This window comes from Puma concolor, chromosome D3 (assembly GCF_028749965.1).
Source record: "Puma concolor isolate L17-30 chromosome D3, mPumCon1.1.hap2, whole genome shotgun sequence".
NCBI classification, from domain to species: domain Eukaryota; kingdom Metazoa; phylum Chordata; class Mammalia; order Carnivora; family Felidae; genus Puma; species Puma concolor.
In genome coordinates this window covers 9936898-9964341 of record NC_141678.1, presented here as the reverse complement: position 1 = coordinate 9964341, position 27444 = coordinate 9936898, and the positions used below count along the sequence as shown (strand labels likewise).

General features: G+C 40.6%; 1 protein-coding gene across 4 annotated transcripts in view; it reads left to right on the top strand.

Moving 5' to 3' along the window:
- The first annotated feature begins 452 nt into the window (after positions 1 to 452).
- Positions 453 to 27444, top strand: part of NAA25 (N-alpha-acetyltransferase 25, NatB auxiliary subunit) — an 80265-nt gene continuing 53273 nt past the window's right edge. For 3 of the 4 annotated variants that reach the window (XR_015242228.1, XM_086681702.1, XM_086681704.1), the window contains exons 1-7: positions 453 to 586; positions 13329 to 13414; positions 14371 to 14509; positions 18026 to 18144; positions 22535 to 22609; positions 23858 to 23965; positions 24258 to 24336. Coding sequence is in view for 3 of the 4 variants with exons in the window: in XM_086681702.1 (XP_086537828.1) it covers positions 529 to 586; positions 13329 to 13414; positions 14371 to 14509; positions 18026 to 18144; positions 22535 to 22609; positions 23858 to 23965; positions 24258 to 24336 (664 nt within the window). In the remaining variant the exon portion in view is untranslated. Of the gene's footprint in view, positions 587 to 12032; positions 12434 to 13328; positions 13415 to 14370; positions 14510 to 18025; positions 18145 to 22534; positions 22610 to 23857; positions 23966 to 24257; positions 24337 to 27444 lie in introns of those variants that run through there. The other variant, XM_086681703.1, reaches the window with a different exon arrangement.

The window sequence follows — 27444 nt, the reverse complement described above, 5'->3', positions numbered from 1 at the left end:
TCAAGAGTCGCATGCTCTACCGGACTGAGCCAGCCAGGTGCCCCTGATCACCCCCTTCCCCTACTGTCCCCTGGGTCACTCACCCAGAGGAGTTCCCGGTTCCCCAACAATTACTCAGACAAGTCTAACTGTTCCTCCTTCGGGTACAGAGGATAAATACGACAAGCAGGAGCAGCCGAGCCCCAACTTTGATCAACAGTTTTCCTCTCCTTTCCTCGCTACTCAGTACTTGACTCGGAAGGGATTTCAATACCAATAGCTGCTTCTTCCAGCCAGGTTGATTCCATCAGCACAATTGAGAGAAGTTCCCTATAGAAGACAGCACTGCGGTACCCACAGGGATCCGCGGGTGGGGGATAGGGGGTGGGGGATAGGGGGTGGGGGTGGGGCTTCCCTTTCCGCGCAGGCGCCTTTTGTCGCAGCTCCGCGACTATCGCGATAGAAGAGCGAGATCGGCGCTGGCCCTTTAACAGCCCCTTCCCGGGGGCCTGCCCCACGCGTGCGCACTGCGGTTCTGCGCTTGTCATCATGGCGACGCGGGGCCATGTGCAGGACCCTAACGACAGGCGCCTCCGGCCCATTTACGGTGAGTGCCTGGGGCCAGCCCGGTAGTTGGCCGGACGTATCGAGGGCTGTTGAGGCCGGGGCAAAGGTCCAGGAGGGGCGCGGAGGGGGCGGGCGCGGAGCTGTAGGGCGCTGGGGACGGACCGCGCGGGCCTCTAGGCCGCAGCCACGGGCCTCGCGTAGGCGCCGGCCGGGCCTTCCTAAGCCGTACGGTGGCAGTGGCGTGGTCCAGACGGCGGCAGGTCAGCGGAGATGGCCCGGCATGCAGGCTCTGTGAGGGACTTACTCTCACAGAGACCTGCGCTGCCCGTAGGCTGCGTTGTGCCAAGGAAGACCCAAGATCTCAGGTGGATCCCGAGCCAGGTGGAAGCTGGCTCCGGCGTGAGGGTGCGACGTTCTGCTTGAGGGAAAATTCCTCACTAAAGACTTTTTACTTACGGGAAGCGGGCTTAGGGGGTTGTGACTAGCGGTGCTCGATGCACATGGAGAAACAGGTCCAACGAGAGGAAGGGGCTGGCGCAAGGTCACCCCGATCGAGTCTGGAGCAGGCCCGGCTTCGAGGCTCCCTATCTAGAGCTCTTTGGTGGAGAAACAGCTGCTCTGGGCGCACGTGGGAGGCAGCGGCGGGGCTTAGGGAGGGGTCTTGGGCCCAAAATAACGGTGAGAAGACTGTGATAACTCATGTCAGAGGGGCATGCAGGGCTGCTGCAGGGCTTTTCCTTTCTGCAGCTTCTCTGGTTTTCTCTGCAGCTTGCCTTCTGCTTGCTAAGTGGTTCCCCCTCCATAACGCTTACCTCAGCCCCGCAGGCTTGCAGACCTCGAAGTCATTCTGATACCCCGGTTGGGAAAAATCGACAGATTTGAGTCAGGGGAAATGCCTTTTCAATAACCGAGTTGTTCTGTAATTGGACAGTGGCCCTTTTTGCAGCTCTTCTCATAGATGGCTGGTCTCAGTTAATGGTGAGGAAGGCTTCAAGGTCAGTGGTATCGCCAAACTAGACCTCGCGTCTATAGTGTAGATGTTAACTAAATGGAGGTCTCCCCATGGCTGAGATCATTCAAGGTTTTTCGGGGAGGGGCAACTTTATTTCTGGCACAGTTGGTCCTGCTTTTATAATTTGTATGCTGCTTTACTCTCACATCTCATTTGATTCTAGCAACAATCCTGTGAGATGGGAAATGATAGCTGATGTGTATAGACGGGTAATTATGTCATTCTCTGTCATTGGCCCTTCATATGGGTTATCTCATTTAATTTGTACACATTCTTATGAGGTGGGAAGTTTTTTCCAGTCCCACAATGCCCCTCCCCCCTTTTCCCCACGGATGAGGAAGATGGGGCATTGTTGATGTGTAATTATTTGCCTAAGGTTATTCAGGTCACATTTGATGGAGCTAGAATCTTAACTCCTGTGGGCTGTCCTAGGCTCACTCTCTTAACCACTGCTAGAAGGTACCTCACTTTGAGCTGAAGACACTGACTTGCCAAAAGTCACACAGGTGGCGAGTGGCAGAGATAGGACTCTGTTTGCAACAATTTCCCGTTGGTGCATGTTATCATACCCTCTGGTATATGTATATTCATTCAGAGGGCAGGGTTGAAATGAGGTGATTGAAGATAGGAACTGAGTCCAGGCAGGGCTCACACTTTCTGGCTTATTAAAAAACTCTATGCAGCAGCAGCTGCCTGTGGACTTTTTTTTTTTTTTTAAGTTTATTTATTTATTTTTGAGAGAGAAGAGAGAGAATCCCAAGCAGGCTCTGGACCGTTAGCACAGAGCCGGAAACGTAGGGCTCAGACTCAAATCATGAGATCATGACCTGAGCCGAAGTCAAGAGTTGGATGCTCAACCTGACTGAGCCACCCAGGCGCCCCGGACTTTTTTTTTTTTTAAGTTTTATTTATTTATTTAAATAATCTCTACACCCATCATGGGGCTCAAACTCACAACCCCAAGATCAAGAATCACATGCTCTTCCTACTTAACAGTCAGCACTCTCCCCCCCCCCCCACCTCCCGCCTTTAAACTAAAAAAGATTCAGTACTTTTAAAAATAATTGGATTTCAAAAATTGTTGTTGAGGCCCAAAGAAAATGCTTTTGGTGTCCCATAAGTTATTTAGAAATAACAGTGTTTTGAACTACCCAGTAAGATAAACCATGTCCATTTCGCGTTGCTAACCATTAGGATATGTTAACCAGAAGTGACAGGTCATATTTTCCAAACTGAAGCTGGAATTATGTAGCTTTTGTTATAGTTACATGGGAGAGGATTAGAAGAAGCTTTCTTTAAGAATTCCAGAGCAATTGGGGCGCCTGGGTGGCTCAATCGGTTGAGCGTCTGACTTCGGCTCAGGTCATGATCTCACTGTTTGTGAGTTCGAGCCCCGCCATCGGGCTCTGTGCTGACAGCTCACCCTGGAACCTGATTCTGTGTCTTCCCCTTCCTTTGCCCTTCCCCTGCTCTCATGCTCTCTCTCTCTCAAAAATAAACATTAAAAAAAATTAAAAAAAAAAAAAGAATTCCAAAGCAATTAATATAAACTGGCAGGAATAGGAAAAGAGAGGTTACCAACTGTCCCTTGTCTTCAGCACTTTTGACTTTTGACTTCCAGACTTTGGACAGCCCCTGCTTTTGTGTTTAAATATATTAGTCCCTAACCACTCTTGTTCCTTGAATTCAGAGGTTTATTAGCTGGTAAATGAAAAGCTTATGCTTGATAGGTAGTGCTTGTCCATCAGTCAGAAGTTCAACAACTGTCAGGATTAATTGAGTGCTTATTTGTATGCTAACTGTCCTATTAGGTAGTAAGATTATTGTAATCATAGTGGTAAACTAAAGGTCAGAGATTAACTTGCTCAGAGTCGCAGTTATTAAGTTGCAGATCTGGGATTTGAACATAGGCATTGTCACTGAGAGCCCAGTTCTTCACTGAGTTCAGAATTAGCAGCATCACTATCTTTGTATAGCACTATTTATACTGCCAACGTTTTAGCATTTTACAACTGTTGGAAACTTGCCTGTGACCTCAGCTCTTGCTGAATACGGTTTAGGGTAAAAGTGGACAGGGCTGTATGGGTGATTAACTGTGAAATTGTGGTCAGTTGAGATGTGGGTTAAATTTATATTTTCAGTGTCTAGGTTTGGAATAAGTTTTCAGAAATTTCATTAGTTGAAACATCTTCAGAGTGCATCTCATTACTTATAAATTGGTAAGTTTAGGTATTGTATTTTTGGTGTTTGAAAACCACCCCTGACCTTACTAGAGCACCTATTTCATTCGTTTTTCTTTTGCTAAAATTACTCTCCTGTGCTGTGTGGTTTTTCACAGATTTTGTATTCTCATGTGACTTGGTGAGCCCCAGTGCTTTCTTGTACCATTATTATTAATTTTAAACTGTTTTTAGTGGTTAGGGGAATAAGTGGGGTGGAAGTGATGGTCATATATGGCACGTCATAAATTTGTGTAGAAATCAGGAATTACTAGGTCAGCAATTGCAAAATAGGGAAGTTTCAAAGAAAAAAAGTTTCCCATATCCTTTGAATGCACATACACATTTATATTTACTTTCCGGGTGCAATATCTTTTGTTCTAATCTGTCCTACTGGCTTCCAGTCTTGCTGTAGTCTGGATCAGGTATAATATACTTCCTAGCTGTGTTTCCTGAATGATAATCACTTCTTTGGTGAGTTACTATGTTTCCCTTTGGTGCCTGGCCAACTCCAGGTAATTATTCTGATGTAGTTCATTAGTAAATGCTCCTGAGTCCTCAGTCGAATGTGGTATTTATTCTGAATCTTCTGTTGGGCATTGTTAGCTCGCGAGTTGTGTCCTGTTTTCCCCCAGGAATGGCAGGGCATCTTGGGGACTGAAGACCATCTTGCCTTTTTGTAGAAGAGTCACTTGGCACAACCTCTTTTCTACTGTGTGGAAATTATTATGACCATTTAAAAAGCTCTGACTTAGATCTCTACATTCTAAAAGCATTTAATTTAATTTAATTTACTTAATTCATGGGGCGCCTGGGTGGCTCAGTCGGTTGGGCGTCCGATTTCAGCTCAGGTCATGATCTCGTGGTGTGTGAGTTCAAGCCCTGCGTCGGGCTCTGTGCTGGAGCCTGCTTCGGATTCTGTCTCTCCCATTCTCTCTGCCCCTCCCCCACTCATGCTCTGTCTCTCTCACTCTCAAAAATGAATAAATGTTAAAAAAATTAAATATTAAAAAATTTTTAATTCATTTTCTTAAATATTTATTTTTGAGAGAGAGAGAGTGAGAGTATGCGTGTGCAGGCAAGTGGGGGAGGGGCAGAGAGAGGGGGAACAGAGGATCTGAAGTGGGCTCTGTGCCGACACGGGGCTCCAACTTGGGAATCTCGAGATTATGACCTGAGCTGAAGTCAGATGCTCAACGGACTGAGCCAGCCAGATGCCCCTCTAAAAGCATTTTAGACTTAAAGGTTTTAATGCACAGGGGCTCTCAGGTGGCTCGGTTGGTTAAACAACTGACTCTTGATTTCGGCTATCAGCACAGAGCCCACTTGGGATTCTCTCTGCACCCCTCTCCTTTTCATGTGCTCTTTCTCTCTCAAAATAAACAACGTGAAAAAATTTTAATGCACAGAAAATTCTTTTTTTTTTTTTTTTTAACATTTATGTATTTTTGAGGAGAGGTGGGAGAGGGGCAGAGAGAGAGACAGAGAGACACAGAATTGGAAGCAGGCTCCAGGCTCTGAGTTGTCAGACAGAGCCTGACATGGGGGCTCGAACCTGCGAACCATGAGATCCTGACCTGAGCTGAAATCAGACACTTAACTGATGAGCCACCCAGGCTCCCCTGCACAGAAAATTCTTAAAAGAATACATAGAGTAGAACATAGAGCATAGGGCAAGATTTATAGACTAATGCTTTTCATGTTATGCTCTTATGAACTATTTGGATTTTTTTTTTTTTTTTTTTTTGTTTTACCATCACTTGCACAATTTTTGTTATTTAAAAAATTAGTTGAGGGGTGCCTGGGTGACTCAGTCGGTTAAGCATCTGACTCTGGATTTTGGTTCAGGTCTCATGGTTCATAGGTTTGAGCGCCACATCAGGCTCCATGCTAGTGGTGTGCAGCAAGATTTTGCAAAAACTTTTAATAGAATGAAGCCATCGCTAATACTTGGTTCTTTGAACATCCTGTTGTGGTCACTTTGCATGCATATATCTCTCATTTCCCTGATACATTACCTCAATTTCTAGAAGATTGTCTTTTTCTCCGCCCCCCCCCCCACCCCGCCCCATGCAGTTTGTTAATTTATGTATTCCTTTCTTCATTCAGCTTATTTATTGAGAGCCCAGTATGTGCTAGGCACAATGTAGATTCGGGGAGTGAGTGAGTACCAAATAGCACAGCATAGACATGGTTTCAGCTTTCAAGAAGCTTGCGGTTTCAACAGTTTTGTTTTTTTTTTTTCAATAGAATTTTAAAAGATAATGTTACATATAATCAATACATTTGTGTTAAGAGCTTTGAGGGAACAATATAGGTTCCCATGAGTGCATACAAATGTGCATCTCAGCCATTGGGGACAAGACAAGAACAGGTTCTCTGTGGAAGTGACATTTTAAGAAGAGTAGAGGTTAGTCAGGCAGTGAGTGTGTAAAAAGGAGCTTGTTACACTTGAGGACCTAAGAAAAGGCTTGCATGGTCGCAGTGTAGAGATTGGTGAGATGAGGCTACATGGGTAGACAAACTCAGCATTGTAAGCTATTTTAAGAATTTTGAAGTTTGTTGTTCTCCTGGGTGGCTCAGTCGGTTAAGCATCTGACTTCAGTTCAGGTCGTGATCTTGCGGTTTGGGAGTTTGAGCCCCGTGTTGGGCTCTGTGCTGACAGCTCGGAGCCTGAAGTCTGCTTCGGAGTCTATGACTGCCCCTCTCTCTGCCCCACTCCTGCTCATGCTCTCTCTGTCTCTCAAAAAATAAATAAGTGTTAAAAAATTAAAAAAAAGAATTTTGAAATTTGTTTTAAAGACAGTGAGAAGCACCAAAGAGATTAACTAGGAGAGTGGGGTGATCAGGCTTGCATTTTAAAAGGATAGTCCCCCCACCTTTTTTTAATTAAGTAGGGTCCACACCCAGCATGAGACTTGAACTCATGACCCTGGGATCAAGAATCACATGCTCTACCAACTGAGCCAGGCAGATGCCCCTAAAAAGATTGGGAGAAATAGGCTAAAGGGGGGGGGGGGGGCAAATGTAGACTGTGAGGTAATCAGGAGCTATTATTCATTTTTATTTATTTTTTAGAATTTAAGTTTATTTTGAGAGAGAGAGAGAAAGCATGAGTCAGGGAGGGGCAGAGAGAGAGGGAGAGAGAATCCCAAGCAGGCCCCATGTTGTTAGTGCAGAGCCCGATGTGGGGCTCTAACTTCTGAACTGTGAGATCATGACCTGAGCTGAAGTCAGACGCTTAACTGACTGAGCCACCCAGGCACCCGCATCGTTCATTTTTAAATTTAACCTTTCCTGCAGTCTTGCACTTAGTACATATTTAACAAAAGTTTGTTGACTCAAAGAATGTTTCACCTACAATTTGTACTCTTGGTAAAAGCAAGTCTTCTAGCCTAAAACATTTAGGATTTTAAGCAAAGGACATTGTAATTAATTATTTTATTAATGTTTATTTCTGAGAGAGAGAGAGAGAGAGAGACAGAGCATGAGTGGGGGAGGGGCAGAGAGAGAGGGAGAGAATCTGAAGCAGGCTCCAGGCTCTGAACCGTCAGCACAGAGCCCGATTCGGGGCTCAAACCCATGGACTGCGAGATCATGATCTGAGCTGAAGTTAGGCGCTTAACCAACTGAGCCACCCAGGTGCCCCCAAGGACATTGTAATTTAAAGGTGGGGCTATGTTTAGGTGCCTTGAGTGACTCAGTTGGTTATCCGACTCTTGGTTCTGGTTCAGGTCATGATCTGGTTCATGGGATCGAGGCCCACATTGGGCTCATGCTGACAGTGTGGAGCTTACTTGGGATTCTGTCTTACCTCTCTTACCTCTCCCCACTCGTGCTTGCACTTTCTCTCTCAAAATAAATAAACTGAAGGAAAAACGATGGAGTTATGTTGTATTCAGTCTTTTTTTCTAAATTGGAGCAATATCTTTGATAGTCTTTTTGATAGTCTCTTGCCAATGATTTGACTCATTGTTTCCCAAATTTGTTTCATTTTTCTACCCCATTTGATGATTCCAGCTCTATTATAGTATTATCTATACTATTACGTATTTAATAGTTTTTTCTAAGTTGATTTTTTTTTTTTTAAACGTTTATTCATTTTTGAGACAGAGAGAGACAGAGCATGAACGGGGGAAGGTCAGAGAGAGGGAGACACAGAATCGGAAGCAGGCTCCAGGCTCCGAGCTGACAGCACAGAGCCCGATGCGGGGCTTGAACTCACGGACCGCAAGATCATGACCCGAGCCGAAGTCGGCCGCCCAACCGACTGAGCCACCCAGGCGCCCCTCTAAGTTGATTTTTAACTTAAAGTTATTAAAAAAATTTTTTTAACATTTATTTACTTTTGAGAGACAGAGCAAGACAGAGCACAAGCAGAAGGACAGAGAGAGTGGGAGACAGAATGTGAAGCAGGCTCCAGGCTCTGAGCTGTCAGCACAGAGCCCGAGGCGGAGCTCAAACTCACAGACCTCTATCTAGATCATGACCTGAGCTGAAGTCAGAGGCTTAACTGACTGAGCCACCCAGGCGCCCCTAACTTAAAGTTATTTAAAAATAATGTATATCATTATCCTTAATGGAGGACCTGTCGCTTGTGCTGAGAAAAAAAAGCCACAAAATAAGTAAGATGAAAACAATACAATGGTGTTGGAGTCTTTACTAGATTCTGATACTTTTGTGAAACTCTGAGTTTGAGGTCTTTCCTTCGTCATTAAAAAACATTAGAAAGTATTAAAGAAGTGGGGTTCTTGGTGGCCTCAGTTGGTGGAGATGTGACTCTTGATCTTAGGGTTGTGAGTTCAAGCCCCATATTAGGTGTAGAGGTTACTTGAAAATCTTAAAAAAAAAATACTAAAGAAGTGACAGGCTAACACTGAACTGAGACGGTCTCCTTAATATAAGGGAAACATTGGAACAGGTCTGGTTTCTCACTGCGTCATCTAGTGCTGACTGCAAGGGCAGCTTAAAAAACCTGTCACTGAGGATGGCACCCATTCTTTGAAAACTTTGCTTTCACTTATGCATCATTATCTTATTGTTTCCTAGGCCTGATTTGTAAATGGCTGATTTTGGCTTAACTCTTATTATTTTTTAAAATTTTTATTATTTTTTAGTGCTTATTTACTTTTGAGAGAGACAGAGACAGAATGCGAGTGAGTTAGGGGCAGAGAGAGAGGGGGATACAGATCTGAAGCAGGATCCAGGCTCCGAGCTGTCAGCACAGAGCCCGATGTGGGGCTCAAACTCATGAAATGTGAGATAACCTGAGCTGAAGTCGGCTGCTCAACCGACTGAGCCACCCAGGCGCCCCGGCTTAACTCCTGTTATTATAGGAACAACACCAGTCCTCAAGGTCAAAAACCACAGTTACCCTTGAGTAAATTTTAAAACAACTTACTAAAAAGACAGACTTAGGATATCATATTTATTGGCCTGTTAGCTCCAAGGGCTAAATAATTTATATTCCAGAGTTAGTAATGTAGAATGAAAATAGACTTTTCCCACCTCACCATCCAGGAAGGGGAAGTCTGACAGCAGACTGGCTGAATGTAGAGGAGTGTCTTAGTTAAAACTGTTTTGGGTGCAAGGAGCAGAAGAAACTCATTGACACAAGCTCAAGGAAGAGGTTGCTATAAGTCGCGGTGGGATCTTAGAGTAGGAATGTAGTGTTCAGGGGCTGATGGAAACTGGAGAGCTGTCAGGATCTAAGGCTTTTTTTCCAGATTTTCATCTTTATTTTTATCTGTGTGTGTTTATTTTCAGCTTGGTTCTTCAGACTAGTTTTTTCCTCCTTACTCATCAGTTTACCCAGGGCCCAACATGTTGGCTTGGCCCACACCAAGATGTGACCTCTTCCTGCAAGCTTAAGTTAATCAGCACTGCCCTCCTCCCAATCTTTTGATAAAGTGACATTTTAAATTCTTTTATAAAAGTTATGTAAATGAAGAGGCAAGAGATAACTCCTTTTCTTCACTCTCCATCAACCACTTTGCATCCCCTAAGGCTCCTTCAAAATGGAAATTGTGACTGGTAATGTCAGACTCAGAATTATTTATTGCCTTCCAAATGAGTTTTCTCTATAGCTTTCTGACTCTGGCTTTGTGACTCAGTGGTGCAGTTATAGATTACCAGGGAGAAACCTGAGTTACCCTTTGGTTAAATATCCACCTCATTTGGTGTAGTTATGAGCTCTAGATATGGTCATCTAATCATCCCCCTGCAGCAAAGGTAGTGGAAATCATTTCCAGAGAAGCGGGCATGGGCAGGTAGGGACTGAGGGAAAAGTTGAATACCCTTCTATTCCCGACTTCTGGTCTCATCCATTTATGGGCCGATCCTCAGACCTGGGGTCTCATCAAGGATTTTTTATTTTTTAATATTTATTTATTTTTTGGAGAGTGCAAGCAGGGGAGGGGCAGAGAGAGGGGGACAGAGGATCTGAAGTGGGCTCTGCCCTGACAGGCTGACAGCAGCGAGCCTGATACGGGGCTCGAAAACCTCTAGATCCTGACCTGAGCTGAAGTTGGATGCTCAACCTACTGAGCACCCAGGTGCCCCTCATCAAGGACATTTAATTACTGTTGGAGAAGGCTTCAGGGTATGCCCTATGAACCTAGAGTCTTGCAGGAATGAGTCAGAAGTGATTTGGAACTGACTCAGAAAGAGATCAGCATCAAGTTTTTAGGAAGAGAAAGTGTCCTTTATTGAGGTGAAATGTCTCTTGTCAGGTATTCTGTGAGGACAAATGGTGGCATATTGGCTGAGCTATTTAAGAAAACTGGTGTTAGATATTTGGGTATTCAGGCCAAGATTGTATGCATTTACTTATTTATTTAGTTAGTTAGTTAGTTCTTTAGTCTCTCCATCTGAGTGTTTGATCAGAGGCCTGAAAGTTTTTGATCTTCCTTTCTAGATTCCCTGCAGAGTAAAGCTGCTTCTTTTTTTTAAGTGTATTTATTTATTTTGAGAGGGAGAGAGCACACGATCAGGGGAGGGGCAGAGAGGGAGGAGAGAGAGAATCCCAAGCAACTATCAGCGTGGAGCCCATTGCGGGGTTCGAACTCACGAACTGTGAGATCATGACCTGAGCCGAAACCAAGAGTTGGACGCCCAACCAACTGAGCCACCCATGTGCCCCCAGAGTATAAAGCTTCTTAATTTTTTCACCTAAGAATTCTTGGTGCTTATCAGTGTTACATGGATTGAAGAAGGTCTGAAGAGAAGAAACTCGTGTTCATGTGACTGTTTTCAGTTTTAGTAAAGTATTCATTGAAGAAAAATTGAATTTATTAGATAAAATGATAGTCTATTTCTGTTACTTGGGAAACTCTGGGCCACCAGGGCCATAGATTATTTTGAGTTGTTTATGCTTTCTTTGTCCCTATGCTGATTTGGGACCTTGATGGACAGAGAGGTACTATTAGAGGTAGTAGATTGCGAACTGGCCTCTGTTCAGTCATCTTTCTATATTTAGAATTGACAGCTACCACCCTGTTTCCCACTTGTAACACTTCTCACTTTCCTTTTATATACATATATACACACACACACACACGCGCACACACATTTTATTAATATGCTATATTTGTTAGAGCAGTTTTAGGGTTGTAGAAAAATGAGTGAAAAAGTAGAGTCCCTGTATATCCCCACACTCCCACCTCTACCCTCAGTTTCCCCTGTTGTTAATATCTTGATTCAGTGTGGTACTTTGTTTCAGTTGCTGAGCCAATATGATAGCTTATTATTCTTTTTTAAAGATTATTTATTCTGAGAGAGAAAGAGTGCAAGCAGGGAGGAGCAGAGAGACGGAGAGACAGAATTGCAAGCAGGCTCTGCCCTGTCAGTGCAGAGCCCAATGCAGGGCTCAAACTTAGGAACTGTGAGATCATGACCTGAGCTGAGATGAAGTGTCAGATGCTTAACTGACTGAACTATCCAGGTGCCCCAATATATTGGATAGTTTATTTTTAACTCATGTTTATGGTTTTCTAATTTACATTAGGGTTCATTCTTTGTGTCGTACCTTCTGTGGGTTTTGACAAAAGTATGATGACCTATATCCATCATTATGGTATCATATAGAATGGTTTCCCTGCCTTAAAAATCCCCTGTGCTCCACCCATTCATCTCTCCCCCAGCCTCTGGCAACCATTGATTGTTTCACTGTCTCTATAATTTTTGCCTTCTTTAGAATGCCTTATAGTTGGAATCATATAGTATGTAGCCTTGTCAGATTGGCTTTTTTTTTTTAATTTTTTTTCAAGTTTTATTTATTTTTGAGAGAGAGAGGGAGACACAGAATCTGAAGCAGGCTCCAGGCTGTGAGCTATCAGCACAGAGCCCAATGCGGGGCTCGAACTCACAGACTGTGAGACCATGACCTGAGCTGAAGTCAGACGCTTAACTGACGAAGCCACCCAGGCGCCCCTCAGATTGGCTTCTTTCACTTAGCAATATGCATTTTGAAGATCCTTCTTGTTTTTTTGTGCCTTAATAGCTCATTTCTTTTTATTGCTGGATAATATTCCATTGTATGGATGTACCACATTTTGATTATCCATTGGCCCATTGAAGGACATCTTGGCTGCTTCCAAGACTTGGTAGTTATGAATCAAGCTGCCATAAACATTTGTGTGCAGGCTTTTGTGTGGAGGTAAGTTTTCAGCTTATTTGGGTAGAGACCAAGGAGCACGATTGCTGGATCTTAAGGCAGAGTAGTATGTTTAGTGTGTGAAGAACCTGGCAAACTGTTTTCAAGGTGTGTGTACCATTTACATTCCCAGTAGTACTGGGTGAGAGGCACTGATGCTCCATGTACTCACCAGCATTTGATCCATAATTTATTTTGAGTTATCTGTGCCTCATCTGCTCCTACCCTGATTTGGGACCTTGATGAGCAAAGAGGGACTTGGTGTAGTAGTAGTAATAGGTTGTGAACTGGCTTGTGTTTAAGTCATCTTTCTGTATTTAGAATTGACAGCTACCTCCATTTCCCATTTATGACACTTCTTTTCTTTTCATTTTGTTTTATTTTTTATATGTTTTTATATGTTTATTTTTGAGAGAGAGACAGACAGACACACACACACACACACACACACACACACACACACACACACACACACACACACAGATCTGAAGCAGGCTCCAGACTCTGAGCTGTCAGCACAGAGCCAGACATGGGGCTTGAACTCCTGAGACGTGAGATAATGACCTGAGCCAAAGTCACATGCTAAACCAATTGAGCCACTCAGGCACCTCTCATTTTCTTTTAGATCTTAATCTTGAAATTAATCTTTGCTTTTGTTAGACTTTTGGATAATAATTGATTCCTATTTTTACTTAACTCAATTTTTATAACAGGTCTGAGAGATGACTATAGGAATATAAGATTGTATTCTGGATCATCCTAACCATTTAGAGTTAAAATTAGCACCATGATGTTTTTGATACTGAATTAAGATACTTTATGGAACATCTGATGACAGCCTATGCATTTTTCCTATCTTTTGAAGGAATATAATAACTATCGTAATTTGTTTTCGTAGATTATCTTGATAATGGTAATAATAAAATGGCAATTCAGCAAGCAGATAAATTGTTGAAGAAACACAAGGATCTTCATTGTGCTAAGGTAAATTCGTTTGCCCTTGACTTACATATTTGGTGGATTATATATTGTAATCTTAAAAAGAAAAAGATGTTTAATCCTTTTAGTGACTCTGTTCAGGGTTTGTCCCCCCCCCCCCCCCAGGGTATTTTTTTTTTAAAGATTTTATTTTATTATTATTTTTTGTTTGTTTTTGAGAGACCGTGAGCAGGGGAGGGGCAGAGAGAGAGGGAGACAGAATCTAAAGCAGACTCTGTGCTGTCAGTGCAAAGCCCAATGTGGGGCTTGACCCCATGAATGGTGAGATTGTGACCTGAGCTGATGTTAATTAATTAATTTTTGTAAAAATGTTTCTTCAGTTTTGAGGGAGACAGAGGGTGGGAGGGAGAGAGGATGAGTGGGGGAAGGGCAGAGAGAAAGGGGGACAGAGGATCAGAAGCAAGCCAGCAAGTAGGCTCTGAGCTGACAGCAGTGAACCTGACGTGGGACTTGAGCTCATGAACTGTGAGATCATGACCTAAGTGGAAGTTGGATGCTCAGCCAACTGAGCCACCCGCTGCCCCTAAAGATTTAATTTTTAAGTAATGTCTATACCTAACATGGGGCTTGAACTCACAGCCCTGAGGTCAAGAGTCATATGCTCTACTGACTAAGCCAGCTGGGCTCCCCTTGAAGACATTTGTTTTTCTGATTACTTAAATGCCATAAATAGTATTTACTTACAAGCTAGCTGTTTATTTCTTTGGATATAGCTAACTTAATTATACTATTTTGACAGACTTTTTTTTAAACAGTGTCGTTACATCTTACTATGAAACTGAGAAAGAATCTTGATTTGTTGATATTTTTGGTAAAATATGGTTTACTTGATTAGACCTAGGCATACCTTACAACTTATGTTGTGTTTTTGAATTCACCTTGTTTTGTTCATATTTTCTTTTCTGTCCTTTTAAAATGAATTTGTCTTTCTTTTGTATCAGGTTTTAAAGGCAATTGGTCTACAGAGAACTGGAAAGCAAGAGGAAGCCTTCACCTTGGCACAGGAGGTGGCGGCCCTTGAACCCACAGATGACAACTCGCTGCAGGCACTGACTATTCTCTATCGGGAGATGCATCGACGTATGTTTCTCGTTTTCATTGTTTTATTACTTTTCGTTATTTTTTTAATGTCTTACTTATTTTGAGAGAGAGAGCAAGCTGGGGAGGGGCAGAGAAAGAAGGGGACAGAGGATCCAAAGTAGGCTCTGTGTTGACAGCAGCGAGCCCAATGTGGGGCTTAAACTCACGAACTGTGAGGTCACAACCTGAGCCGAAGTTGGATGCTCAGCTGACTGAGCCACCCGAGTGCCCCTTCTTTTTCATTGTTTTTAAACCTGAGCTTAAGGTTTTGGTTACTTCTTAAATTTTTTTTAATGTTTATTTATTTTTGAGACCGAGAGAGAGAGAGAGAAAATGCACATGCGAGAGCTGGGGAGAGGCAGAGAGAGGGAGACACAGAATCTAAAGCAGTCTCTAGGCTCTGAGCTGTCAGCACAGATCCTGACTCGGGGTTCAAATCTAAGAGCTGTGAGATCATGGCTTGAGCTGAAGTTAGATGGTTAACCGACTGAGCCATGAGGCACCCTGAGTTTTTGGTTATTTCTGATTGAGTTCTTTATTTTTCTGTTTTACTGATCACTCATGAGTTGAGTGGATGGCAATAGGTAAAATAATGCATTAACCATGATTTACAAAGACTGTAGGCAAAAAGGATATTTAATTTTATTTTTTTTAACATTTATTTATTTTTGAGAGAGAGCAAGGGGGGAGTGGGGCAGAGGATCCAAAGTGGGCTCCAAGCTGACAGCAGCAAGCCTGATGTGGGCTTGAACTCCTGAACCGTGAGATCATGACCTGAGGTGAAGTCTGATGCTCAACCAACTGGCCCACCCAGATGCCCTGGCAGAAAAGATATTTTGCATGTATTAAGATCCTTGAATTGGAATGAGGACTTGAGGTCAGTTTGTGGCATTTTGACTTATTAAATTGAAGAGTTACCCTTTTTTACTATTTGATATGGAAAATTTCAAACATAAATAAAACCAGAATAGCATAATAAGTCCCATTGTACTCCTTACCCACATTTAGCAGTCATTGTCACATGGCCAATTTTATCTATATCCCATCCCCCTCCCAGATTATTTGTAAGCCTATTCTAGATAGTCTACCATTTCACCTGTAAAGTTTCTCACTGTTGATTTCTCAGATCTTTTACTATGTAATAATACATATCTTCCATAATACATATTATAGAAGTACGCATTTTTGATGTGGAATAATGAATATTCATGGACCTACCAACCAACTTAATACTAAGATGCTTCCTGTGTGTTCTTCATCAGTCTTACTTCTTTTTTACCTTCCAAGATGTATTGGCTTTCCTGAATATATTTTATTGTCTTGCTTTTAAAAACATCTTTATCACATTTGTCTAAGTAATACTTTGTCAATTTCTTACTTTATTATTATTTATTATAACTTAGTTAATAAGTTACTTATTAATAGAAGTTATTATATTGATATAATTGTTAATGTAGTAATACCATATTAATTAGAACTTAATATAAATGTATTCATACTGTGTATGTTCTGTGAGTTGCATGTTTCATCTAATATATACATACTTTTAGTTCATTCATTTTTACTATCACAAAAACATTTTTCTCGGGGACTGCAGTCTAGAAGTAGAGATACTAAGTCCTAGGGTGTGTGTATGTTCAGCTTAAAGATGAAGAAAAATAACGTCACCTTGTTTTCCAAATTTACTCTCCTAATACCGGTGTATAAGAGTTCCAAGTTGTTCCACATCCTTGTTAACACTTGCTATTCTTAGACTTTAAAAGTTTTGCCATCAGGGGCACCTGGGCGGCTCAGTTGGTTGACCGTCCGACTTTGGCTCAGATCATGATCTCAAAGTTCATGAATTCAAACCCCGCATCTCACTGTGTGCTGACAGCGTAGAGCCTGGAGCCTGCTTTGGATTCTGTGTCTGCCTCTCTCCCTCTCTGCCACCATTGCCTTGTTAATGTTGTCTCTGTCTCTCTCTCAAAAGTAAACGTTAAAAAAAAATTAAAAGTTTTGCCATCAAATCATCATGTTGTAGACCTTAAAATATAGTTTTTATTCATCAGTTATTCCTCAGTAAAGCTGGAAAAAATAAAATTTTTGCCAACCTAGTGGGCAGAAAATGTTACGTTTTAGTTTTTTCATTTTTATAAAAGATAAAACTTAAGAGTTGAGGTATTGCATTTGATTATAGGGATTATGTTGATTTAGAGATATGGATTCTCTCCCACTGTTTTTTTTTTTTTTATTAAAAGAAATTTTTTTTTTAACATTTATTTATTTTTGAGACAGAGACAGAGCATGAACGGGGGAGGGGCAGAGAGAGAGGGAGACACAGAATCAGAAGCAGGCTCCAGGCTCTGAGCCATCAGCCCAGAGCCTGACGCAGGGCTCGAACTCACGGACCGCGAGATCGTGACCTGAGCCAAAGTCAGATGCTCAACTGACTGAGCCACCCAGGCGCCCCTCCCAGTGTTTTTTAAAAATCATTTATCTCACAAATATGGTTGAATTTTTTAAAATGTTTATTTGAGAGAGAGAGAGAGAGAGAGAGAGAGAGAGAGAGCATGAGCGGGAGAGGGGCAGAGAGAGAGAGGGAGACACAAAATCTGAAGTAGGCTCCAGGCTCTGAGCTGTTAGCACAGAGCCTGACGCAGGGCTTGAACTCACAGACTGCGAGATCATGACCTGAGCCGAAGTTGGACGCTCTACTGACTGAGCCACCCAGGCATCCCTGGTTGAATGTTTTTCTATGAGAAGTATTATATCAGAAGCAAAGATTAAAGATGCTCTCTCTGCCCTTGTGTTACTCACAGTCTATAAGGGGAAATTCATGGGTGCCTGGCTGGCTCAGTTGGTACAGCATATGGCTCTTGATCTCAGGGTCATGAGTTCAAGCCCCATGTTGGGCATAGAGCTCAGTTAAAATAAAGGGAAATTGGTCAATAAACTGTATACTACATTATATGTTAATAAATGTTATAAGAGACTTACAAAGATTTAAAGATGGCAGAGGGGAGCAGTAATCAAACTGAGTAGAGGAGCACAGATGGTGCTCAGGGAAGGATTACATTTGAACTTGCACAATTCCTTGTAGAGAGGATTACATTTGAGTTGGGTTTTGGATGATGTTCATTGAGTAGAAAAGAGAGGAAAGGTGAATTTAGGCATGGGGAGCAGAGTAAAGGCATGGAGGTATGATAGAGCACAGGGAGTCTAGTGGAACTACAAATAGTTTGGTGTGGCTAGAACATAAAGTGCTGGGGGAAAGAATTAGGAAGGAGAGAGAGGCTAGATTGTGGAGGGTCTTGTATATTGTAAGTGTGTTAGGGGAGGCCTGAGCTATTCCGTGCTTCATTGAATAATGCCTAACCAAGAGAAGAGTAATGATCGGATGAGGCAAAACAAGTACTTTCTTCTTCCTTAATGGTAGGAGACATCGTATCCTCCAAAGGGGGGAGAAATTAAATGCTGTTAAGATTTAAGATATACTTCAATAATTAAAGACTATCTTATTTCTCTTTATTCTAGCGGAGTTAGTTACAAAACTTTATGAGGCAGCTGTGAAGAAAGTTCCCAATAGTGAGGAGTATCACTCTCACCTCTTCATGGCTTATGCCAGAGTGGGCGAATACAAGAAAATGCAACAGGTAACTTTATCCTGGGTTGTGGGATTTGCTATTAGAGACTAAAATTTCTTTAAATGTGATTTAGTTGTAGGAGTGTGTGGGTGCATGTGTGTGTTTGCATATGTGTGTAATACTGAATCTATGTGTGTGGAGATCAGGCATGTGTTTTCTTTGAATGTTTTAAGGATGAACTGTTATTCAAGTTCTTTAAGCATTTTCTTAGGGGAAATTTGATTGTTCTTTTGTGGCCTGCTAGCATTTTTTATTCTGGTACGTTGGCTTCAGATTGTCCCACTGCATGAAATTGCTGTTATATTTTCAGAAAATGGGCAGAAATCCCAGAATAAAAAATGAACAGACTATAGAAAGGCAAACTTTAATGTTTACATTTAGGGGCATCTGGCTGGCTCAGTCGGTAGAGCCTGTGACTCTTGATCTTTGGGTTGTGATTTTGAGCCCCATGTTCCTTATAGAGATTACTTAAAAATAAAATCTTAAAGAAAAAGAAAGTTTACATCTAATTTATAAATTTAATTTTGTTTGTAGCCTGCTGAAATTTTTAAATTCACCTGGGAAAAATCCCCACTGTTTGGAATACTTGTCTTTTTTGCAAAAGGCAGCTTATTTGCCACTTGATACATTTTAGATGTTCCTTGTAGACATATGAAGAAGCCTCATGTGGATACATTTGGACTAGTGGGTGGGTAAAGTCATCATCCCAGAGGAATGAAACTGTTAAGCCCATAGACAGTTATGATGTCAAGCTAGTATTTATTTTAGAAATGTTTTGTTTGTGGGTACAATTTCTTCTGAAAACAAAGCTTTCTTACCTGGGTCTTTGTCTTACTCTTTACTTGAAGTATCAGACTATAACAATGGATGAGTTAGGGAGGGTGGAAGATCCTATATTAAAATAAATCCTTTCTCCATAAAATTAATCTTCGTATTTGCTTATATACAAGTTTTTAAATTGGAAAAATTTTATTCCCCAGATACAATTCTTTGAAGAAGTTTTATTTACGGATGGAGTTTATTCTCAGGAAAAATAATTCAGAGATTGTAATTTTTCTTTTAATGTAAAGTGGGCATATATTTTAAAATTGGCAACTGACATATATATATATATATATACACACATGTACACATACATATATATATGTGCATATGTGTATATATGTATATGTACATAATATATATAAGTTTAGTATTTTTATTTCTAGGATTATGTTTAAAGTATATTAAATATTAATGGTAAAATGCAACATCCCACTCCTCTCAAATAGTACTGTATGTCTTTGTTGACATAGAAAGATGTTCCTAATATATGTTAATGGGTAAAAAGTTGTAAAATGGCCTTCCCCTCTACTCCCTTCACATCTATGGTTCCTTAAAGGATATATCTGTAAGGTTATGTAACCAAAATGTTACCAGGCAGGATACAGGCCTATAGATACTTTTCTTTCTTTTAATTTCTTTCTTTTTTTTTTTTTTTAAGTTTTTATTATTCTGAGAGAGAGTGTGAGCAGGGGAGGGGCAGAGAGAGAGGGAGAGAGGGACTCCCAAGCAGGCTCTGCGCCATCCACACAGAGCCTGATGTGGGGCTCGAACTCAAGAACTGTGGGATCATGGCTTGAGCTGAAACCAAGAGCCAGACTCTCAACTGACTGAGCCATTCAGGCGCACCGCCCCCCCCCCCCCCTTTTAAAGTACATGTTAATATTATGATACCACAATATGTTTTTGAAATACATATACACATACAAAAAAATAACAAAAGGCTAAGTTCATGCAACAACAATATTAAGGTAAATAATGTGCCACTTGAATGGATTTTGTTTTTTATAGTTTGACTTTACATGTGGCCAAAGATAGACATACTTCTGCATCTTGCTCTTTGGAGCCACTGCTTTGATGTGGCTTAACAGTTTTGGATCTTTAATATATTGTAGCTATAGCTTGTTTTTACATTATTCTAATATATTGGAAGAATGGAGCATTCTAGTGTTAAATGTTTTAGAATGAAATGTCTAATTTTACCTTTTTTGCTGCTTAAGGTAGTTATTTCTTAGTATACATGTAGGATTATATTGAAAATGGTGTGTCAGTCTGGGATAATAAGTAGTTTACAAATTAAATGTCAAGTTTTATGAGGGTGAGAGTTTTTATTTTGTTCACTGCTGAATCCTCAGTGCCTAGAATAGCATCTGCACAATAAATTTTTGTCAAAAAAAAACAAATGATTAACCTGGTGGAGGTAGAAGGGAGGGAAGCTAAGGAATCAGAAAACTTAAGGACTTTTACTGACCCAAATGACATCCCTGGCAGGCAGTATTTAAAATCATCTTGGGGGAGCCTGGGTGGTTCAGTTGATTAAACATCTAACTCTGGATTTCAGCTCAGGTCACGATCTCTTGGTTCGTGAGTTCGAGCCCCGTATCGGGCTCTGTGCTGGCAGTATGGAGCCTTCTTGGGATTCTCTCTCTGCCCTTCTTGCTCACTCTCTCAAAATAAATAAACTTAAAAAAAAAATCATCTTGAATGAAGAGTTGCCAGATGTTCATATGGTGATTGGACTTTCTTTTTCTGTAAATGACATTCCTATCCTTTTGTCTTTACTCTTTTTTCTCTTTTCTTTCACATTTCCATATTCTGAGTCACCAATTCATAGCCATGTTTTTTAAACTTGTCTATCGTCAAAAGTTTCCTGTATCAGCAGAATATAAGTGTCGGCAAGATAGTAGGTTATGGGCATGAAATTTTTTTCTTATGTTTTGTGTTAAAAATTCATATTTTATATTCTACTTTTTATTTCTGCATGTCATTATAAAAATGTTTTCCTTCCCCAAATGATCAGGTAAAATAGATTTTCTAGCACTTTTCATTCAATTCCTCCAGAGTTTGGTGTTAGAAGCTGAAACCTTAAGCTATCTTAGATTCTTCTAAACCTGTACGTCATATTGTTTCTACGTCATCTTGACTCTTCCTCCACATTGTCTTTGAGGTCTCTTTTCTATTTGATGTACCTCATCCTGGTGTAGTTCCTCATTACCTCATCTCTTTCTATTTTCTTTCTTCATGGTCCAGTTAAAATATGTTCTTAGAAGAGTGTAGATGTGTACCTATTACTCTTTTACTCTGTAACAGCCTGATTTTTGAGTGCTTCACAATAAGGGTATCTCAGTTACTTTTCAGCCCCATTTCCCTACTAGTCCTCTTAATCCTTATTTTTAGCCAAATGTCCTATTTCTTCTTGTCAATATGTCTTTTTTTTCTTTAATATTTTTGTTCAGATTCATTTTACTCCTACTTAGAATTGATTCACTTACTTACCCACTCACCCCAAATATTTGTATTTGTATATTTGTATCCTTACCTCCATCTTTGCCTGTAGACATACTGTTTGTCCTTCAAGGTTCATTTGGAAGACTGCTATTTGAAGAAGGCTTTATCGATAAAGTTCCCTTCCCTACTTTCCCTTAAAGAAAGGAATAAACAACTTGCCTTTTTTTTTTTGGAAATAAAAGATATGATGTTTTTGTTGTATAGGACATTTTTTTTTTGCCAAGTGTATATTTTAGTCATTTAAATATTTGTCTTATCTCTGTCTCTAGCTTCTAAATGCATTTGGGACCAAGTCTCAATCTTTCTATCATTGGCAGGAATAGACATTTCCTTCCACTTAATAGAGTCTCCGTGTACTTTTTCAAGTGGGTTGAAGATAGGCAAAACATTAAAAAAACATAAAATAGTAACTGTAATAACTAGCTGACTGATTTCTTGGCATTGATTACTAATTGGCTAATTATGGGAGGATTCTCAGTTATGCATGAGTAGATCTACTTTATTCCTTCTTGCCATGTCTCTGCTTTAAGTATTTCATATTATACATTTCACAATGAAAGAGTTCAGTTCTAGTTAATGGTATCTTGGGAGAACCTGATTATTTTCCTAACCTAAGAATTACTGTTTTTTGAATAATGTCAGAGAAAACTTTTCTAATTTTAAAATTTAAATATACTGTCTGGATTTTTAAATTTGTTTTACTATAACTGGTTAGTGCAGTGCCTTTAGTAAAGTTTATTGGTGTACATTCATAAGCCAAATTTTGTGTTTGTCAGTAGTCTACCAGAACCATATTGGATTGCTATATTTTCCAAAAATACTGGGCTTTAATTTGAAGAAATCTGGTTCAAAAGGTGAAATATTTCTGATGTTGTAAAATTTCACCTTTGTGATTACTTATATTGCTATCTACTAGAGAATATTCATCAAGTCACTAGGCATTTATAGTAACTGGGATATGTAGATGTGTTGCTATTCTCCTAGGAACTTCTTGCCACATATCTAGATCGTTAATTGCCCTCTGTGTGACGTTTTCTAAATTAAGTATTTATGGCTCTCTGTCTTTCAGGCTGGCATGGCTCTATATAAGATTGTCCCCAAAAATCCTTACTACTTTTGGTCTGTGATGAGCTTAATTATGCAAGTGAGTATGGTATTCAGAATGGAATTGAGATTTGTTTTTATTTTTGTATATAGCTGTTGTCCTAATTTGTCTTCTGAACATCTTGGGTAATGTGTTATAGCATGTGTCAAATAGGGACTTTCCATATTGTCAGTTGACTTTTTGAGTTGGGGAGTTTTGGCATTTATTCCTTATGAGTTGGTATATTGGTTTATTTGTGTGGAGCACAGACTGTATTTCCCCTGAATCTTAGATCTATTACTGGGTTATTTGATCAAATATGAGACTCGAAATATTTGATATTTTGACTTGACGTTTGTCTTTAAAACAGTATTGTTTGTTAGTGTACAAGTTATTGAACTGGATGGCCTCGTTCTATCAATTCTGGTTTTTGAGCCTCAGTTTCTTCTTTTGCAGAAGGGAGATGCTCATCTCCCAGAGCTACTGTAAGGACTAAAAGGAGATAGAGTATAAGAGAAGATGGGGAGGAAGGAGTTAAAATGTAGCAGTTCAGAACAGAAAGACTCTGGGTTCAGACAGGTCTGCATTCATATACTGGCTTCAGCATATGTCTTAGAGAGCCGTTGGGGAATCTCTTAGTTTATCTGTGAGATAAGCATAATAGCTACTTTGAGTACTGAGGTTCGAGCAGAATCTCAGGCAATGTTAAAATTGTTAATATGCATTGATTTTAATTGTCAATCTAAGATCATCTTAATTATCCAAGCTACTAAGCTGTGTAAAATAGAAGGAATTGGAGTTTTCCCTTTCATATGTGAACATTTCAAAAAGACATCTGATAGGGGCACCTGGCCGGCTCAGTTGGTGGAGCATGCAATTCTTGTTGGGTGTAGAGATTACATAAATAAAATCTTTAAAAAAAAAAAAAAAAAAAAGACACTTGAAAGGCTTTTCTCTTCAAACAACTGATGATACCCCTTACATGTAATAAACAGTGTAGGCATACCTACTGCTTCTTAATATAGTTCTAGAAAAATGTATGAATAACCTATTTAAAAGTTAGGCCATATTGTGGAAACTCAGTATGTCAAAAATATATAGGATAATAAATCTTTATTAAAAGAAATCTCTTCTAAGGCAAACCACTCTGTAATGTATCTTCGTGGCAAGTTCAAATTAGGTCTGATATTGGACATAGTGGAGTGATAAATATGTGCTGGGGTCCCAGTAATGGTCTGCCTGGTAATAATATAAATAGTGCAAGCAGGAGAGAAATAAGAATAGAACATTTATTTTTTTCTCCTACAGTCTATATCGGCACAGGATGAAAACCTCTCAAAAACAATGTTTCTGCCCCTCGCTGAGAGAATGGTAGAAAAAATGGTGAAAGAGGACAAGATAGAAGCTGAAGCTGAAGTGAGTAGTGGAAGCCCTCCTTTTGTATTCCCATGATTTGATATTGCTACTATGTGATGCTACAGTATTGTAAACTGCTGTCTTATTCCAGTTAGAGAGCTGGGCCTCACTCTTGCCTCTTGTGTAAAAGGAAGCTTTGGAAGTACCTAGCTTAGGTATCCGAACATTGTTACTGCTAATGTCATCTCATTTGAAGATAGTGTTCTTTTCTGTTAGGTAACTTTTGAAAGCATGCAAATGATTATATTGAGAAGTTTCATTGGCTGCATTTCTTGTTTGTTTTTTCTGTAAGGTTGAACTTTATTATATGATCCTGGAACGTTTGGGAAAGTACCAGGAAGCCTTAGATGTTATCAGAGGAAAATTAGGAGGTAATTTTTAAAGTTTTCTTTTTTTTCTTATTTAAACATGCAAAATACTTAATTGTGGAAAAATTTCTCCTTGTACAGAAAAGTAAAGATATCAAGACATTAAAAAAAAACAATTACGGTGGTCATTTTATGTTCATATAGATTTTTCTGTATGTTGTATATTTACTTTTTAAAAATATTTTTGAATTGGAAATAATTTAGGAATTAAGAAAATTGAAGATGTCAGAAAGAGTATGACCTCTAACCTTTTGCCCTCAAAGTTCTTTGCCAGTCATTTGTTCTGTATGTCCTTCTTTTTTTTTAATTAAAAAAAAATTTTAAACGTTGTTTTTAATGTTTAGGGTGCCTGGGTGGCTCGGTCACTTAAGCCTCCGACTTCAGCTCAGGTCATGACCTCACAGTTCGTGGGTTCGAGCCCCGCGTCGGGCTCTGCGCTGACACCTCGGAGCCTGGAGCCTGCTTCGGATTCTGTGTCTCCCTCTCTCTCTCTGCCCCTCTCCCACTCATGCTCGCTCACACTCTCTCTCTCTGTCTCAAAAATAAATAAAAACATTAAAAATTTTAACTAAATTTTAAATTTTAATTAAAATTTTAAATTTTAATTATTTTAAATGTTTTCATTTATTTTTGAGACAGAGACAGAGCATGAGTGGGGGAGGGGCAGAGAGAGAGAGGGAGACACAGAATCCGAAGCAGGCTCCAGGCTCCGAGCTGTCAGCGCAGAGCCCGACGCGGGGCTCGAACCCACGAACTGTGAGGTCATGACCTGAGCCGAAGTCGGAGGCTTAAGTGACTGAGCCACCCAGGTGCCCCCTGTATATCTTTCTAAAGATGTACTTTCCCCTCCCCCTGACTCGCCCCAGTTTGTTCAAGTCACAAACGAGAACATACTGTACCTAAGCTAATAGAGTACTCTTACTGAGCTGGCACAATGTTTTTATTCAAAAACTTTTTTCTTTTTTTTTTTTTAATATTTATTTATTTTGGGAGTGAGAGCATGAGTGGGGAAGGGGCAGAGAGAGAGGGAGAGAGAGAATCCCAAGCAGGCTGCACACTGTCAGCACAGAGCCCAGAGTCCAGAGTCTGACGTAGGGCTCAATTTCATGAACTGCGCCATCATGAACTGAGCCGAAAGTGAGAGTCAGATGCTTAACTAACCAGGCCACCCAGGCACCCCTCTTTAATATTTTTAAATGCTAATACCTGTAGTCAGGATTTGTACCCTGGGTGCAAATTTTTTTTCTTTGTTTACCTGCCAGCCCTATCAAGGATTTGATTTTGTGACTTCTGCTCTGTGTACTGTTATACCTATTTTAAAAAAACCTTTTTTTAAATGTTTATTTATTTTCAAGAGAGAGATAGAGACAGAGTGTGAGCAGGGGTGGGGCAGAGAGAGAGGGAGACACAGAATCCGAAGCAGGCTCCAGGCTCTGAGCTGTCAGCACAGAGACCAGTGCAGGGCTCGAACTCACTAATGGTGAGATCATGACCTGAGCCAAAGTCGGAGGCTTAAGGAACTGAGCCACCCAATGCCCCACTGTACCTTTTTTTTTTTTTTTAACTTAAGTGTGTCTTAGAGCTATACCTCGCTACCTCACTCCCTTTAGTGACTGTCCAGTGTTCCATACTATAAATGTAGACAATTTACATAACCAGCCTTTGATGACTATTTGCAAGGAACACCTTGTTACAAACCAGATTACCCTACAAGAGGCTATGGGGTGTGCATTCCCACCTGCTTTTACTTTCATCATGTGAGAGGGTATGTTTCTTTGTATACTTAATAACCTGTATTTTTAAGCTGTTACTTCAAACTTTTTTTTTTTAAAGAAAGCTCTACGCCCAACATGCGGCTCGAACTCACGACCCTGATATCAAGAGTTGCATGCTCTACAGACTGAGCCAGCCATGCGCCCCTATTTCAGACTTGTTAATGTTTTTCATTGTGATAGATAAAACATATCTTACAATTTTTATTTAATTCTGAGGAAGGATAATTACTTTTTAATTTGTTTAAAAGCCATTGATATTTTCTTTGAACTGCTTTTCCTTATCGTTTTCCTATTTCTAAAAATGTGGTTAATCTTAATGATTTGCAAGAGCCCTTTGTGCGTTAAAGAAGTTAGCTTTTGGGGCGCCTGGGTGGCGCAGTCGGTTAAGCGTCCGACTTCAGCCAGGTCACGATCTCGCGGTCCATGAGTTCGAGCCCCGCGTCGGGCTCTGGGCTGATGGCTCAGAGCCTGGAGCCTGTTTCCGATTCTGTGTCTCCCTCTCTCTCTGCCCCTCCCCCGTTCATGCTCTGTCTCTCTCTGTCCCAAAAATAAATAAACGTTGAAAAAAAAAAAAAAGAAGTTAGCTTTCTTCCATTATTGTGAAAATACTTCTTCCCTTTTTGTTGGAAAACTGATTTGTATGAACCGCATAGATTGATCTAACCATTCCTCTTTTTGGGATGTTTGTGAAAGAGATTTAGGTTCCCAAACATTTAAATTCCTGGAAGTGCAGTGTTTTGACAAACATGGTTTTTAGTTGTGCCTTTACAGTGATTGGGAGAAGCTAACTGTAGATGAGTAGCCTCAGATCTCTTATTAGGAATAGTCATTAAAAAACTTTATTTTATACAAGTGTGTATATCCTTTACTAGCCTGTGTGGCCATAAAACTGTAACACTAACTGATAGTTAACTACCTGAATTATATAAAATGGAAGTTTTGTTGGTTTAAAAATTTTTTCTTTTTTTTTAATGTGTATTTTTTTTTTTTTCCAACGTTTATTTATTTTTGGGACAGAGAGAGACAGAGCATGAACGGGGAAGGGGCAGAGAGAGAGGGAGACACAGAATCGGAAACAGGCTCCAGGCTCTGAGCCATCAGCCCAGAGCCCGACGCGGGGCTCGAACTCACGGACCGCGAGATCGTGACCTGGCTGAAGTCGGACGCTTAACCGACTGCGCCACCCAGGCGCCCCATTTAATGTGTATTTTTGAGAGAGAGAGAGAGAGAGAGAGAGAGAATGGGGGAGGGGCAGTGAGAGAGGGAAACACAGAATCCGAAGCAGGCTCAAGGCTCTGAGTCGTCAGCACAGAGCCCGACACGGGGCTCGAACTCA